Source organism: Diabrotica undecimpunctata, chromosome 8, assembly GCF_040954645.1.
Source record: "Diabrotica undecimpunctata isolate CICGRU chromosome 8, icDiaUnde3, whole genome shotgun sequence".
Taxonomy (NCBI): domain Eukaryota; kingdom Metazoa; phylum Arthropoda; class Insecta; order Coleoptera; family Chrysomelidae; genus Diabrotica; species Diabrotica undecimpunctata.
In genome coordinates, this window is record NC_092810.1 from 89,490,399 (window position 1) to 89,503,728 (window position 13,330).

The 13,330-nt window shown below is 33.8% G+C and overlaps 3 protein-coding genes across 3 annotated transcripts; all 3 read right to left on the reverse strand.

Annotated features, from left to right (window-relative positions):
- Positions 1-2,993: 2,993 nt before the first annotated feature.
- LOC140448986 (uncharacterized) lies at positions 2,994-3,815 on the reverse strand. Its single transcript, XM_072542126.1, has one exon. The coding sequence runs from the start codon at positions 3,813-3,815 to the stop codon at positions 2,994-2,996; it is 822 nt and encodes a 273-aa protein (XP_072398227.1).
- A 609-nt stretch (positions 3,816-4,424) lies between these two features.
- LOC140448987 (uncharacterized) lies at positions 4,425-5,684 on the reverse strand. The gene has a single exon (XM_072542127.1). It carries the CDS (start codon positions 5,682-5,684, stop codon positions 4,425-4,427), a length of 1,260 nt encoding a protein of 419 aa, XP_072398228.1.
- A 1,067-nt stretch (positions 5,685-6,751) lies between these two features.
- LOC140448988 (uncharacterized) lies at positions 6,752-7,156 on the reverse strand. Its single transcript, XM_072542128.1, has one exon. It carries the CDS (start codon positions 7,154-7,156, stop codon positions 6,752-6,754), a length of 405 nt encoding a protein of 134 aa, XP_072398229.1.
- Between the last annotated feature and the right edge of the window lie 6,174 nt (positions 7,157-13,330).

The following is a 13,330-nucleotide window of genomic DNA, read 5'->3' on the forward strand; positions in this document are numbered from 1 at the left end:
CGATGCTCTGGTTTCTCAGAATCCCACAAACACTGTTCGCAACATAGTCGAAAGTTGTGCCAACATGACTGGCGTAGGAGAGTCAACTTTATATAGGTTCCTATCAGAAAGAAAAAAACACGGTATAGCTAACCCAAACACAAACGAACACTTAAAGAGAGGGAAAAAGCCTATTGAAATTGATGAATTTGCCAAAAATGGTATTCGAAGGAAAATTCATGGATTTTTTTTCAAAAAAGAAATACCAAACCTAAACAAAATTTTACAAGAAGTTAGAGACGACCCGGATTTGCTTCATATCGGACGAACTAAATTGTGGCAAGTTTTAAAAGAATTAAATTTCCGGTGGGAGAAATCAGACCGAAAATCACTTTTGATTGACCGGGAGGAGAAGATGATGTTGGAGAAGAAATTATCTAAGATTCATACGAAAATTCCGGGCTGAAGAAAGGCCCATCTTCTACCAGGATGAAACGTGGGTAAACTCAGGTCATACTCTAAAAAAAATTTGGTCAGATAAAAATATATTAAGCTCCAGGCAAGCCTTTATGGAAGGTTGGTCTACTGTTATCTCCCCACCTTCTGGTAAAGGCAGTAGATTAATAATTTCTCACATTGGCAGTGAAAAAGGATTTGTTAAGCATGGTTTGTTGGAATTTCATTCCAAAAGCACAAAAGACTATCACGAGGAGATGACAGCTGATGTTTTCGAAGAGTATTTTGAGCAAATGATTAAACACATACCACCAAATTCAATTATAGTATTAGATAATGCACCTTATCATTCACGACTAGTAGAAAGACTTCTAACGAATGCGTGGAAGAAACAGGATATTCTTGACTGGCTGCGGAATAAGTATCTGCCTTACGAAGATGGAATGGTAAAAGCAGTACTTTTAAAAATTGCCCGGCAACACAAATCTAAGTTCAAGAAATACGTAGTTGACAAAATGGCGGAAAGGCGAAACATCACAGTCTTTAGACTTCCCACCCTACCACTGCGAAATAAATCCAATTGAACTCATTTGGGCACAAATGAAAAGTTATGTGGCTAGAAAAAATACGTCATATAAAATACAAGCTGTACGTGAATTGTTATACGAGTCTTTATAACATATTACAAAACAAAACTGGAAAGATGCAGTAAGACATGTAATAGAAGAAGAACAAAAAATGTGGGATCTTGATAACATAATTGATGTGACCGTAGAGATTATTAACCTAATTATTAACCCTCAAGACGACTCGGATTCCGAAGTTGATCCTATTTATTTTGAATTTGAATAGTTTTCTAATCGTAATTATATAAGGTAAGTAATAGTAGTTGTAATCGTAAGGTATTAAAGGGGAAAGGCGCAAAATGTCGCCTGTCAAAATGTTCAATGTGTTTTAAATGTATCCATTTTTTTTTCAAATCCTGAGAAAACTAAAAAGCATTTTTGAAAAATTTAAAGGCAGATATGAAATATTTTTTAGAATAAATAAAAAGTTTCTTTTGAATGCAATATTTTCAATTAAAAATTATACTATATTTTCTCTTTTATTTTCACCCCTGTTACATAACATATTAAAATAAACATTGTAGAAGTTTTCGGGGACTTTCTGCCCTGAGTAATAATGTAATCTTTCATTCTGCGTTTAAATTTTTCAAAAATATTTATTAGTTTTCTCCGGATTCGAAAATAATGGATACATTTAAAACACATTGGAAATTTTGCCAGGCGACATTTGGCGCCTTTTTCCTTAATTAAATAAATGTATCTTTTACAAATGGCAAGAAACTTTTTATTTTTGAATAAAATAAATAAGTTTTATTAAAAAATACAATTTACATAAGTAAGTACAATTTAAAAAATATATTTATTTAGTTCAAATAAATGTTTCAATCATATACTCTACGACACTGGTCGTTCATTTCTAACCATTCAAAATACCCCCGTAGTAGGATTATAAGGTATTGTATTCCTTCAGATATAAGGTGGGTTAGTCGAAAACGTCTTAAACCGTCAGTTTTAGGTTGGTTTTTACTATTATATCGTATTACCTATCCTCTCTGTATTTCAGTTTTCTAATTAGGGTTAAACTTGTAGTGAGCTATCAACAAATTGTGAACCGTGTATACCTCCTTCTAATTCTTTAAACTCCTGTTTTGAAATTAATAATTTCAAAATAATACTCATTATTTTGTCTAATCATGTTTATTTATTGTCTATTGTCGTTTTATTATTATAACTAGGCAAAAATTGAAACTACGGTGGACTATACACTGGCTTTATTTTAACGCTGTTTAAACTAAAAACATCGTTTTTTGTAAATGAAAACTTTTTCTTGCACGAATTTATGGTTTTTACCGAACTGCCAACGGCTTTGCTGGTTGATGTCTAGTCTCGATCTCCATGTCGTCTGCTCGGTGCGCGCACTCCTCGCTGAAGACACGCACACTGTTGTACAAAAAGTCTAAGATAATTGTTTGCGGCGCAAACATGCCCCCGGCCTTGAAAGCAAAGGGCCTTAGCTTTCAATTGGTAATGGACAAATTTTCGTAAAGCTCCGCTTAACGATTCCATCTTGGGTCTTGATTGATGCTACTCTTGCGACGTCATCAGAGCCTTTGAAAATATGAACGATGCGACCTAAACGCCATTGAGTAGGTAGAGTATTGTCCGACTTGAGTAAAACAAGAGAACCCTCAGATAGGCTGCCATGGTTGGTTTTCCATTTGGTTCTGTATTGAAGTTCGGCTATGTATTCGAGACTCCAACGTCGCCAAAAATGCTGACACAATAACTGGATGTGCTGATATCTGGTAAGACGGTTTACCCTTTCTTCAGTAATGTTGCGGTCTGGACATGCAACCAATGGTCGACCAATTAAAAAATGAGCAGGAGTTAATGGAGTATAGTCGGAGGGATCGGACAGAGCGGACGGGAATTTAATATAGCCTCAATTTGATTTAACATAGTATTGAATTCCTCAAATGTAAAATGAGTGTTTTAAAGAACTCTCTTTAAATGGTGCTTGCAACTCTTAACACCCGCTTCCCAGATTCCGCCCATATGTGGTGAATACGGTGGGTTGAAATGCCATGAAATAGCTTCTTGAGTATATGCTTTCTGCAAGGTTAGTTCGTTATTAGAAAGAAAAGTACCTAACTCTTTAAATGCCCCAACAAAATTAGTTCCGTTGTCGGAAAATATCTTTATAGGCTTGCCCCTCCGTGCAACAAATCTACGAAGAGCAAGTAAAAATTCGTTTGCTGAAAGACTTGAAACAAGTTCCATATGCACCGCCTTTGTAGTGAAGCAGATAAACAAGCTGATGTAACCTTTAATTATAGAACCACCACGCCCCTGGTGCGTTTTGATATTGAAAGGTCCAGCATAATCTACTCCGGTATAGCTAAAAGGGCTAGACAAATTGAGGCGCTCCTTAGGTAAATTACCCATCATAGGTTGTATGGTCTTTGGATTAAATCGAAAACAAGTGAGGCACGATTTAACTGTTGACCTAGCGAGTCTTCTGTCCCCGATGGGCCAGAATTGTTCTCGGATAGTGGCTAACAAACCCTGAGGACCAAGATGCATTAATCTATAGTGCTCAAATTGAAAAATAAGCTGACAAAACTTGTGCTTTGAGTCTAAAACAATAGGATGAATTTTATTAAATTCATAGGAAGAATTGATCAGACGACCGCCTACCCGCAGAAGTCCTTTATCGTCCAAAAATGGGTTTAGACTAGCTAGTTTGCCCTTAATTATTGATTTGCTATTGGTTAAGAGTTCAATTTCATTTGAGAAAGATTCCTTTTGTGACATTCGAATTAATGAATGAAAAGCTTGATCTAATTCGTCAATGGAAATAGGATATTTATTAAGAGATCTTTTCTCCTTATCTGAGCGCAGAGAATTTGATTTGAAACGAAAACACACAGCAACCACTCTTTTTAAATGACTAAGACGTGAAAAGCGCTCAAATGGAAATAACTTTGAGGCAGTGGCCAAATGAGTGAAATTCTGTTGCTTTAATTCTGGTAGGTCCAAAATATAGTCGAACTTTGAGGTGGGCAAGGAGGATTCATTTAACTGAAGCCATGGAGGACCTGACCACCATATCTCGTGATTCAAAATATGGCTGGGAAATAGACCTCTGGACAAGATGTCACATGGATTGTCACGTGATGATACGTGTCGCCATTTGCAATTGGAAGTGAGAGATTGAATTTCGGATACTCGATTACTGACGAATGTGTTCAGTAAATTTGGACTGGTGCGAATCCAGGATAGTACTATAGTAGAATCCGACCATAAAATAGTTTCGTTTATTGTTATTCTTAAAGATTGCTCCACTTTATTGAATAAACGTGCTAACAAATATGCTCCGCAAAGCTCAAACCTAGGGATACTAATTGTTTTTATTGGAGCTACCTATGACTTGGAGCAAAGTAAATGAATGTGGACCTTATTGCCATGATCTACACTACGCAAATAAATGCACGCCCCATATGCAATACTAGAGCTACCGGCAAATCCATGAATTTCAATGTATTTATAATTCTTGCATATGGCATGCCTAGGAAGACTGGCTTGACTAAGCTGGGCTAATTCAGATTGGAATTTAATCCAACGTTCTGCTAAATCGTTTGGAATGGGTGCATCCCAAGAAGTCTTCTCGAGCCAAAGTTTTTGCATTATAGTTTTGGCTAACACTGTGCATGGACCTAAAATTCCTAATGGATCAAAAATCTTGGATATTGAAGAAAGAACAGATCGCTTCGTAGGAATTTTATTAATGGGTAGTGTTTCCACCTCAAAATGTAGTAAATCCGCATTACATGACCATGTTAGTCCAAGCGTTTTTGCCTTTTCTTCTGGATCAAACTTCAAAATACATGCATCGTTTGAATGATGCAAGCCATCTAATACTTTATTGTCATTCGAATACCATTTTCGTAGATTAAAACAACCTGCCTTTAAAATGTTTGAGACGGTTTGACAGATATGTTGGGCGTCTTCAATAGTGTCTGCTCCAATAAGCATATCGTCAACGTAGAAATCGCGCAGAATAATTTCCGCTATCTCGGGAAAAGTTTTTTCATTGTCTGTGGCGAGTATTCTTTGTAAGTTTTTGCGCTCATCGTCAACAGTAATCATGCGATACATTTTCTCGATGTCCGCTGTTACGACATATCGGTGCTGACGAAATCTAATTAGTATTGAAAATAGATCATCCTGTAAGGTAGGCCCGACGCATTGAATATGGTTCAAAGACAATCCTGATGTGGTCGGTGCTGAACAGTCAAATACTACTCGTAGTTTGGTAGTCAAACTTTGTTCACGAAGCACTCCATGATGTGGCATATAGTATACAGGATGAGGATAATCGTTTTCTTCTATCGCAGTCATGTGATTAAGCTCTTGGTATTCTTGTATGAACTGAACGTACAATTCACGGAATGATGGATTTCTTTTTAGTTTTCTTTCAAGGCTGTAGAATCTCTGTTCTGCTTGAACCTTGGATTCACCTAGTGATTCTGGTGACTGCTTTAATGGAAGACGCACAATAAATCGACCGTTCTCGTTACGACGTGTATTTTCCTTGAAGTGCTCTTCACAAAATTGCTCTTCAGTGGAGAGAATCTTGGTAGATTGGCATTCCTCCAATTCCCAAAATTTTGCTAATTGCATTTGCAAATCCAAATTAATGCTAGTGCTGAGGTGGCATCTAATATTGTTTAAACTAGAGAGGCCGACCTGACCCGATGCAACCCATCCTAGATGAGTCTCTTGGAAAACGTACTGGTTGATTTTGATTTGGTTGGGACATAATAGTTGCCAAAATAGATCTGCCCCAATTAAAATGTCAATAGGTCTAGATTCGAGAAGCTTAGAATCCGCTAGTATAATATTGCTTGGGATATTCAAGGTTTTATTATCGACAAATGTTGCAGGTAGATTGCTAGTTATTTACTTTAGAATAAAAAATGTAACATCAGCTTTAAAATAGTGATATTGTGATTCTATACATATATTGCACTTTCTGGAAGAACAAGAAGTCTGATTGCTGATGCAAGTGATGGAAAGATTGGTAGCTTAACCCTAAAAACCTAAGAGATTGAAGAAGCGCTCGGTTATGAATGATTTCTGAGAACCTGAATCTAGAAGCGCACGCGCAATGTGATATTTACCCCTCGAATCTGCTATTTTTACACAGGCAGTAGGCAGTTGATAAAATTGTTTGCTGCACAGAGGGCAATGCAGTTATGGTAGTTAGAGAAGTTATGGTAGTTATAGTTTCATTGTTTTCATGTTTATTACTAGAGATTTCCTCATGAATAAGAGTATTGTGCCATTGCTTACATTTTCGGCAAGGCCCTAGTTTGCATTTAGAACGAATATGGCCTGTTCTTAAGCAGTTTAGACACAATTTGGCTTTATTGACAAAATTGTGCCTCTTAAAAATAGAAAGCCTAAGACATTGCTCACAGGAATAAATTGAATGATCGCCCTTGCAGAAAACACAACCTTTGCTAGTACCGTTAAACTCGCTTGTAGAAGTAAAACTTCGAGCATACCCTTTAGACCGTTGCTTGGCATCGAATTTACCCGATTTCTCTTGTATTGAAGGCTGCTTTTCAATCTTTCCCCTTTATTTTTTCTAAATAGTCTGCACGAACCCTTAGAAATCGCTCCACGTTTCGTCTTGCATCTCTTTAGTGTGTTTTTCCCAATCACGTAAAATATTATTGTCAAATTTAGATGTAATTTATATGAATCAAGAGTAGATCCCAATTGTCAGTACTTTTATTTAAATTCTCTAATGCCTGTAAATGATTAGAAACTTCATCAACCAATGCTCGTATTTTGTGTGAAGTTTCTTTGCTTATTGTTTCTATATTAAAAAGTGCTTTTACGTGCTTGTGAATTAACATTTTAGCCCTATCGTATCTTTCGCATAGTGAGTTCCAAGCACTGTTGTAATAAGAAGCCCCGAATTTAATTTCTTTAATGACTTGTGCCGCGGAACCTTCTAATGAACCTTTAAGATAATAATATTTTTTCATATCGTCCAATTTTTTATTGCTGTGTATCATGGCTATGTAAGTATCGCGGAATTCGATCCAGTCCTCGTAGTTACCGCTAAATGTTTTTAGATGCATTGGAGGCAAAGAACTCAAATTTATATTGTCATTATCAGGAATATTGCTTGAATTTGAATTATCTTATTTGCTTATCAAGTGTTTGGCTAGTGCCACAGAATCGAAATAATTATTTTCGAAAGTGAACCTTTCGTTATCCTGAGTTTGTTGTAATTCTAGTTCTCCCTCAGCACTGATATCGATATCGCTTTGAATACTATCGAATTCCCCACATAATGGTTCTATCTTTTCTAGTCTTAATTTTAATTTTAAAATGTCCTGTTCTGAAATATTTGCCTCATTTGCCATATTGTTAACTATGCTCGTAAAGCTTGATAGTTTAGAATTTAGAGTAATTCTACGTTAAAAGCCAATTTGTCAGTAAAAAAAGTAACAAAAAAAAACAAAAGAAAATATAAGACATAAAAAAACGAATTCGGCAATACTGTGACCTCAAAATATCTTGTTATACATACCTGTATGTACCTTTGCTAAGTTGTGAATTAATTATTTAATAAATAATATTACTCTGGTATACTCGTATTATTCTAATTACCCCATAACCGCACTGAATAGAAGACCTCCCGCTCGCTTTATTGTATAGACCCAAGACTTTTCACTACAGGGGGTGGGTGTCCAGTTGTAAGTAGGTAAAAAGCCCAACTTTAGTACAAGATGACGTTTAGACTATTCTTCGTGAATGGATTTTGTTTTTGTAAAGAAAGATATTTTTGAAATAGATATCGCACTGAATTTTACAGTTAGGATTTTCGAGGATAAGCCTTAAGGCTGCGTGATACAATCGTTCTTCACAATATCCTTCATTTATTTGTAATAAAGTTTCTCAGTAGCCTGATGAACTCTTTCATATATTTATATAGTCTGCATTTTTAGGGTACTAGTGTCTAGCAATAAAACAATATGTTATTATGTAGCTTGAAACTAAGTTTTATTTATATATAACATAAACAACTGTTTATTTTTTACTGCAAAAGATCAGTAAATCTGTTTTAAAATTAGCAATACATGTTTCTAGTTAAGAAATAAATGAAAAAATATAACCGTTCTGTATATACAAATGTCTATAGATGACATGAATGAACCTGGCAAAAGCACGTTACACAATAGAATTTATTCCACTGAATGCGCCTGAAACGAGAAAAAGGAGTTTTAGTCTGTGCAAATTTTCTACCATTATCTGTTGAATTTTTTGCGTAACATGTGACACATCTTCTGGCCGAACTTTGCATTTCCTCTATATGGTGACCTTCATGAGCATGTGGCATATGTTGCCCTGGATTAGTTAGTCTAGAGAAATCTACCAGTTGACAAACCAACTCTTTCATAAAAGATGTGATGGACATGTTATTGTTGGTGACTTTTTGGTAAATTATATAGGCGTTGACAATAGCTGACCCTAGAAGGAGCTCAATTGCTATTTTACGATACGATTTGATTGATTTTCGTAATGCTGTAGAGTAAGACTTTAGTTGGTCGGATATATCTATAAATCATTTGCTCTTATTGTAGTCGACAACAGAAACTGGCTTTTCAACTATGTCTCCCCTTTGATGGATGTCAGAAAATAAAGTTGTTAAATATAATTAATTTAATATGGATGAAATCTGAATTTCCGGATTCATGGAAAGATTATGTAATTATACCGATTATAAACCAAATAAAGATATAGACTCAGCGGATTCATATAGAGGAATTTCGTTAGGATCGTGTATTTTAAAAACATTCGAACAGATGGTAAAGAGAACACTTGAATTATGGTTAGAGAAAAATAACAAAATTAGTGATACACAATATGGGTTTTGTAAACTAAGATCGACATCAGAAAATATAGCTAACCTTATCCTAGACATTAATACAGTATACTCCCTCTATAACGAACACGGTTATTACGAGGTTTCGCTTATAACGAGGTACATTAGATGTCCCGTGAAATTTCTATTGAACTATAACCCTCTATAGCGAGGCAAATTTGGTTATAACGAGAGAAAATAAGATCGAAAAACGTGTTTTTTTACGTTTTTGACCCAGCCGTGGTTATAAATAAATACCCTTTTTAACTGCACCGCAATAAACTTAACTGCCGCCTGCAATAAACTTTACAATAAATACAACTGTTTCACATCTTTAGAAAATATGATAGATAGAATGATACTGGACAATTTAAAGCAGTCAAAAATGACAGACTTCTTCCAATTGCAGAAGCAATATTTTATTATTCTCCTTTAAAATACGCTTATACATTATGTAGTTGGAAAAAAATGTAGGTACAGATTTTTTGTTTTAATGTATATCATTGACAATAAAAGTAAACAACTTTTTTTCAAAAACGCCATTCAAACAATATTTATTAGCATCTTTTATTGCTCCGAATGGCTTCGCTATAGCAAGTTATATATATATATATATATATATATATATATATATATATATATATATATATATATATATATATATATATATATATTCATATATATTCACAATATTATTGTTGTCTGATATAACGAGATCGGCTTATAACGAGGTAATTAGTTTGCCATTTCAGTTCTCTTTATAGAGGGAGTCTACTGTATATCCTTTTCTGAACGTAAATCCCTGGTATCTCTATTCATAGATGTAGAAGGTGCATATGATAATATCAAATTAAATATTCTCTATCAATAGATGGAGAAGATAGGAATACTCAGTGACTTTGGTAAAAAAATAATAAAATTGTATTCAAATAGGAATCTACAACTTCAATTCAACAATGAACTATTGGATCCAAGAATTTCTAATGTTGGGTTACCGCAAGGAAGCATCCTTAGTCCTTTACTATATCTCATTTATACCTCAAAATTACACAAAAAATTAATACAAGAGGAAACGTTCTACAGTTTGCTGATGATGTGTGTATATATGTATCTAAAGTTGAAATCGATCAAGGTATCAATATAATGAGTGAAATGTTTTCGACAATACAAGAGAATTATTTTAACATAGGACTCAGCATCCCTACAAAGAAAATCCAAGCATGTATATTCCCCAAAAAAACATGGATTACCACAATCTATAGTATTCAATAACGTTAATTTTGAAGTTCAATCATTCATTAATTATTTGAGTATGGTAATAGATAGGAAGTTATTGTGGAAAGAACACACAGACCGCTTAATAACAAAAACAGAAAAATGCAATAAGATCAGTGTGTCATACAAGTTGGGGAGCTGATCCAAATGTTACGCCTACCTTTTATAAAGCTTATATTCGTTCAATAATAGATTATGAGTCAATTTTTTATAGTCAAGCAGCGAAGACTCACCTGCAGAAATTAGATAGGCTAGTAAATAAAGTCTTAAGAATAAGTATAGGTGCACTTAAGAGTACACCCATTTCAAATTTAAATGTAGAATGCAATGAACCTCCACTAAATTTCAGAAGAGATTACTCTACGGAGAAGTTTTTATTAAAAATGTACGCAAACAAAAGTCCAGTAGTCCAAAAATGTTTTGAGCTCAGTATTTACGATCTAGTCAAGGAATATTGGGAAAAAATTCCTATTATTGAATCGTTCAAATACGTAAGCATACAACTTAGTAAGGACATTTCGACTTCGAGAGAATTACCATGTTTTAAAATAGAATTAGAACACTTCTTAGGTGACTACTCAGAATTCCCACAATATATCCGGAATAGCATGTTTCAAGCTGACATAAAGTCTATGTTCCCTAATTATTCATATATTTTTTCGGGTGCATCTAAATCAGATTTAAAGGTTACATCTGCCTTTTACGATCCAGATCGAAAATTTAGTACAGTAGTAGATCTAAATATTAAAACCTCGATATATACCGCTGAATTAATAGCAATATTAGAAGCACTTAAATATATTAGTAATTTGCCAGGAACAAAATCTAATTACGTTATATTCTCTGATAGTAAAAGTTCAATACAAAAAATTGAAAATATTTCTAAATATAACAATATTGGATTTAATTACTTATGTGTTATCTGAAATGATAAACCTGGCGGGTACAATAAAATTAAGAGGATCTAATGTAATGTTTTTTTTTTTTTGATAAAAGCTCATTGTGGAATATTAAATAATGAAATATTAGACAAAATTGCTAAATATAATGAACCATCTAAAGAATCAGAATATAAATGTGTAATTGAAGATCTAAATTCTCATCTAAGGAAAAAAATGATAAATTCATGGCAAACAATGTACAATTTATCCAACAAAGGATTATATTATAAAGATATAAAACCAAAAATAAAGTTCTCAACGTGGTTCAAGAACTCAAATTTTAATAAAGATATGATTAGAATACTAGATAGTCTCCGTTACATAAATTTATAATTAATTTAGCTGAAACTCCATTTTACAAATATGGCGAAGAAGGCTGAATTGAGCATTTAGTTTTAAATTGCTCATTAAATACACTATGTATAAACCAATTTATAATAAAAATATACGAGTACATCAATAATGAAAAAATTCCTATTAAAAGACCTTTTAATTTAGCAGATTAACTTGCATATATATGAAATAATTTTTCGCCACATACGTGAAATGAAATTGAATTTCTAAATGTATTATGGAAACAGTGTATATATTTCAAACATAAAAAGTTAGTTATATAAGTCCTTTGTTTTAACCCAGTTGTTAACCTTTCTATCCGTGGTCTAATTTTGTGTTGTGCAAATCGTCTTGATACACCTCTAGGCGTATGTAATAAATCAGCAAAACCTTATATTTCCCTTTTCCTTCCAGTAAAAAAAAAGTAAGAAAAAAAAAAATAAAAATATAAAAAAAAAGATAAAAAAAAAATAAAATAAAATAAAAATAAATAACAAAAATATACTTAATAGTAATAAAAAAAATTTAACGTAGGTACTTACTTATATGTAAGTCAATACAAGATTAGATTTTATTGTTGTTACGGGTTCTCTCGTATAACAATTGTTTAAAAAAAATAATTAATAATTCAAAACATAATAGGCTAATGGATTATGTCTCTAGTATAAAATGAAACTACACATATACACATACATAGACGTCTACCATTTCAGCAGTATGCTTTGTACTCAGCATATGCACTTCGCGTTTGTATTTCCACTTCACTACTACACCTGTGTTACTTTCCATCCCAATAATCTCCGCTTTCATAGATAATACATAAAGATCAGTGCCGGGTTTGTATGGCCTACAACTCCCTCTTAAGCGATAAAGCATATATGGAAACCGAATATCTCGCTCACATAGCAGCCAAGAACAGAGTCCGTGATGAAAAGAGATTAAGTAGACAGTTGGCGGAAAATTCTAACGGTACACTCATAAGTTGCAATTTTGATCTTAAACAAGTGCTCTTGGTACCAAAGGACCCAACGAATAACGCTTTATTTTCCAAGCAAAGATTAAAAGTATTTAACTTCACCATTAATAATGCAGTCTCTAAACGAGGTGATTGCTTCATGTGGACTGAGGTTGAAGAAAAACGAGGCAGCTGTGGGATTGCCACTTGCTTATACCAATACTTTGAATCTTTGCCGGAACGAGTAACTCAGGTTTAGTGTTTAAGTGATAGATGTGGGGGACAAAATTTAAATAGAAACATCGCTAGTATGTGCTTTACAGCTGTTCAAAATATTCCACATTTGGAAAGCATTGAACTAAACTTCCTAGTTTCCGTCCACAGTGAAATGGAGTGCCACTCCATACACTCAGCCATTTTAAAAGAGTAGGCAAAACACATTTACCACAAGACTGAAAAACAATTGCTAGATGTGCCCGGAGAAAAGGAGATAAACCGTACATCATTCATAACATCACTCACGAACAAATATTGGATTGGAAAAATCATGCGGATAAAATTTTAATTTTCAGAGGTAAGGACGAAAGTGGACAACAAGTAGCATGGCAGAAAATGTGTTGCATGTTCTTTTCTAATTGCGAACTATTCATCATCCAAAAATGCGAACCAAAAGCATCCACTTCGGGAAAACCTTGAAATTGTCATTAATTTGTATACATATTAGCGACCGGTTTGTATTGCAATTAACAATGACTTCGACTTCAAAAAACTATTGCAGTGTTCCTCAATGTTCATTCTATTATAATTCGCAAAAAAATGCCATACATAAGTTTCCGCTGGATGAGAATATGAGAAAAGTTTGGCAATGCATTTTGCGAAT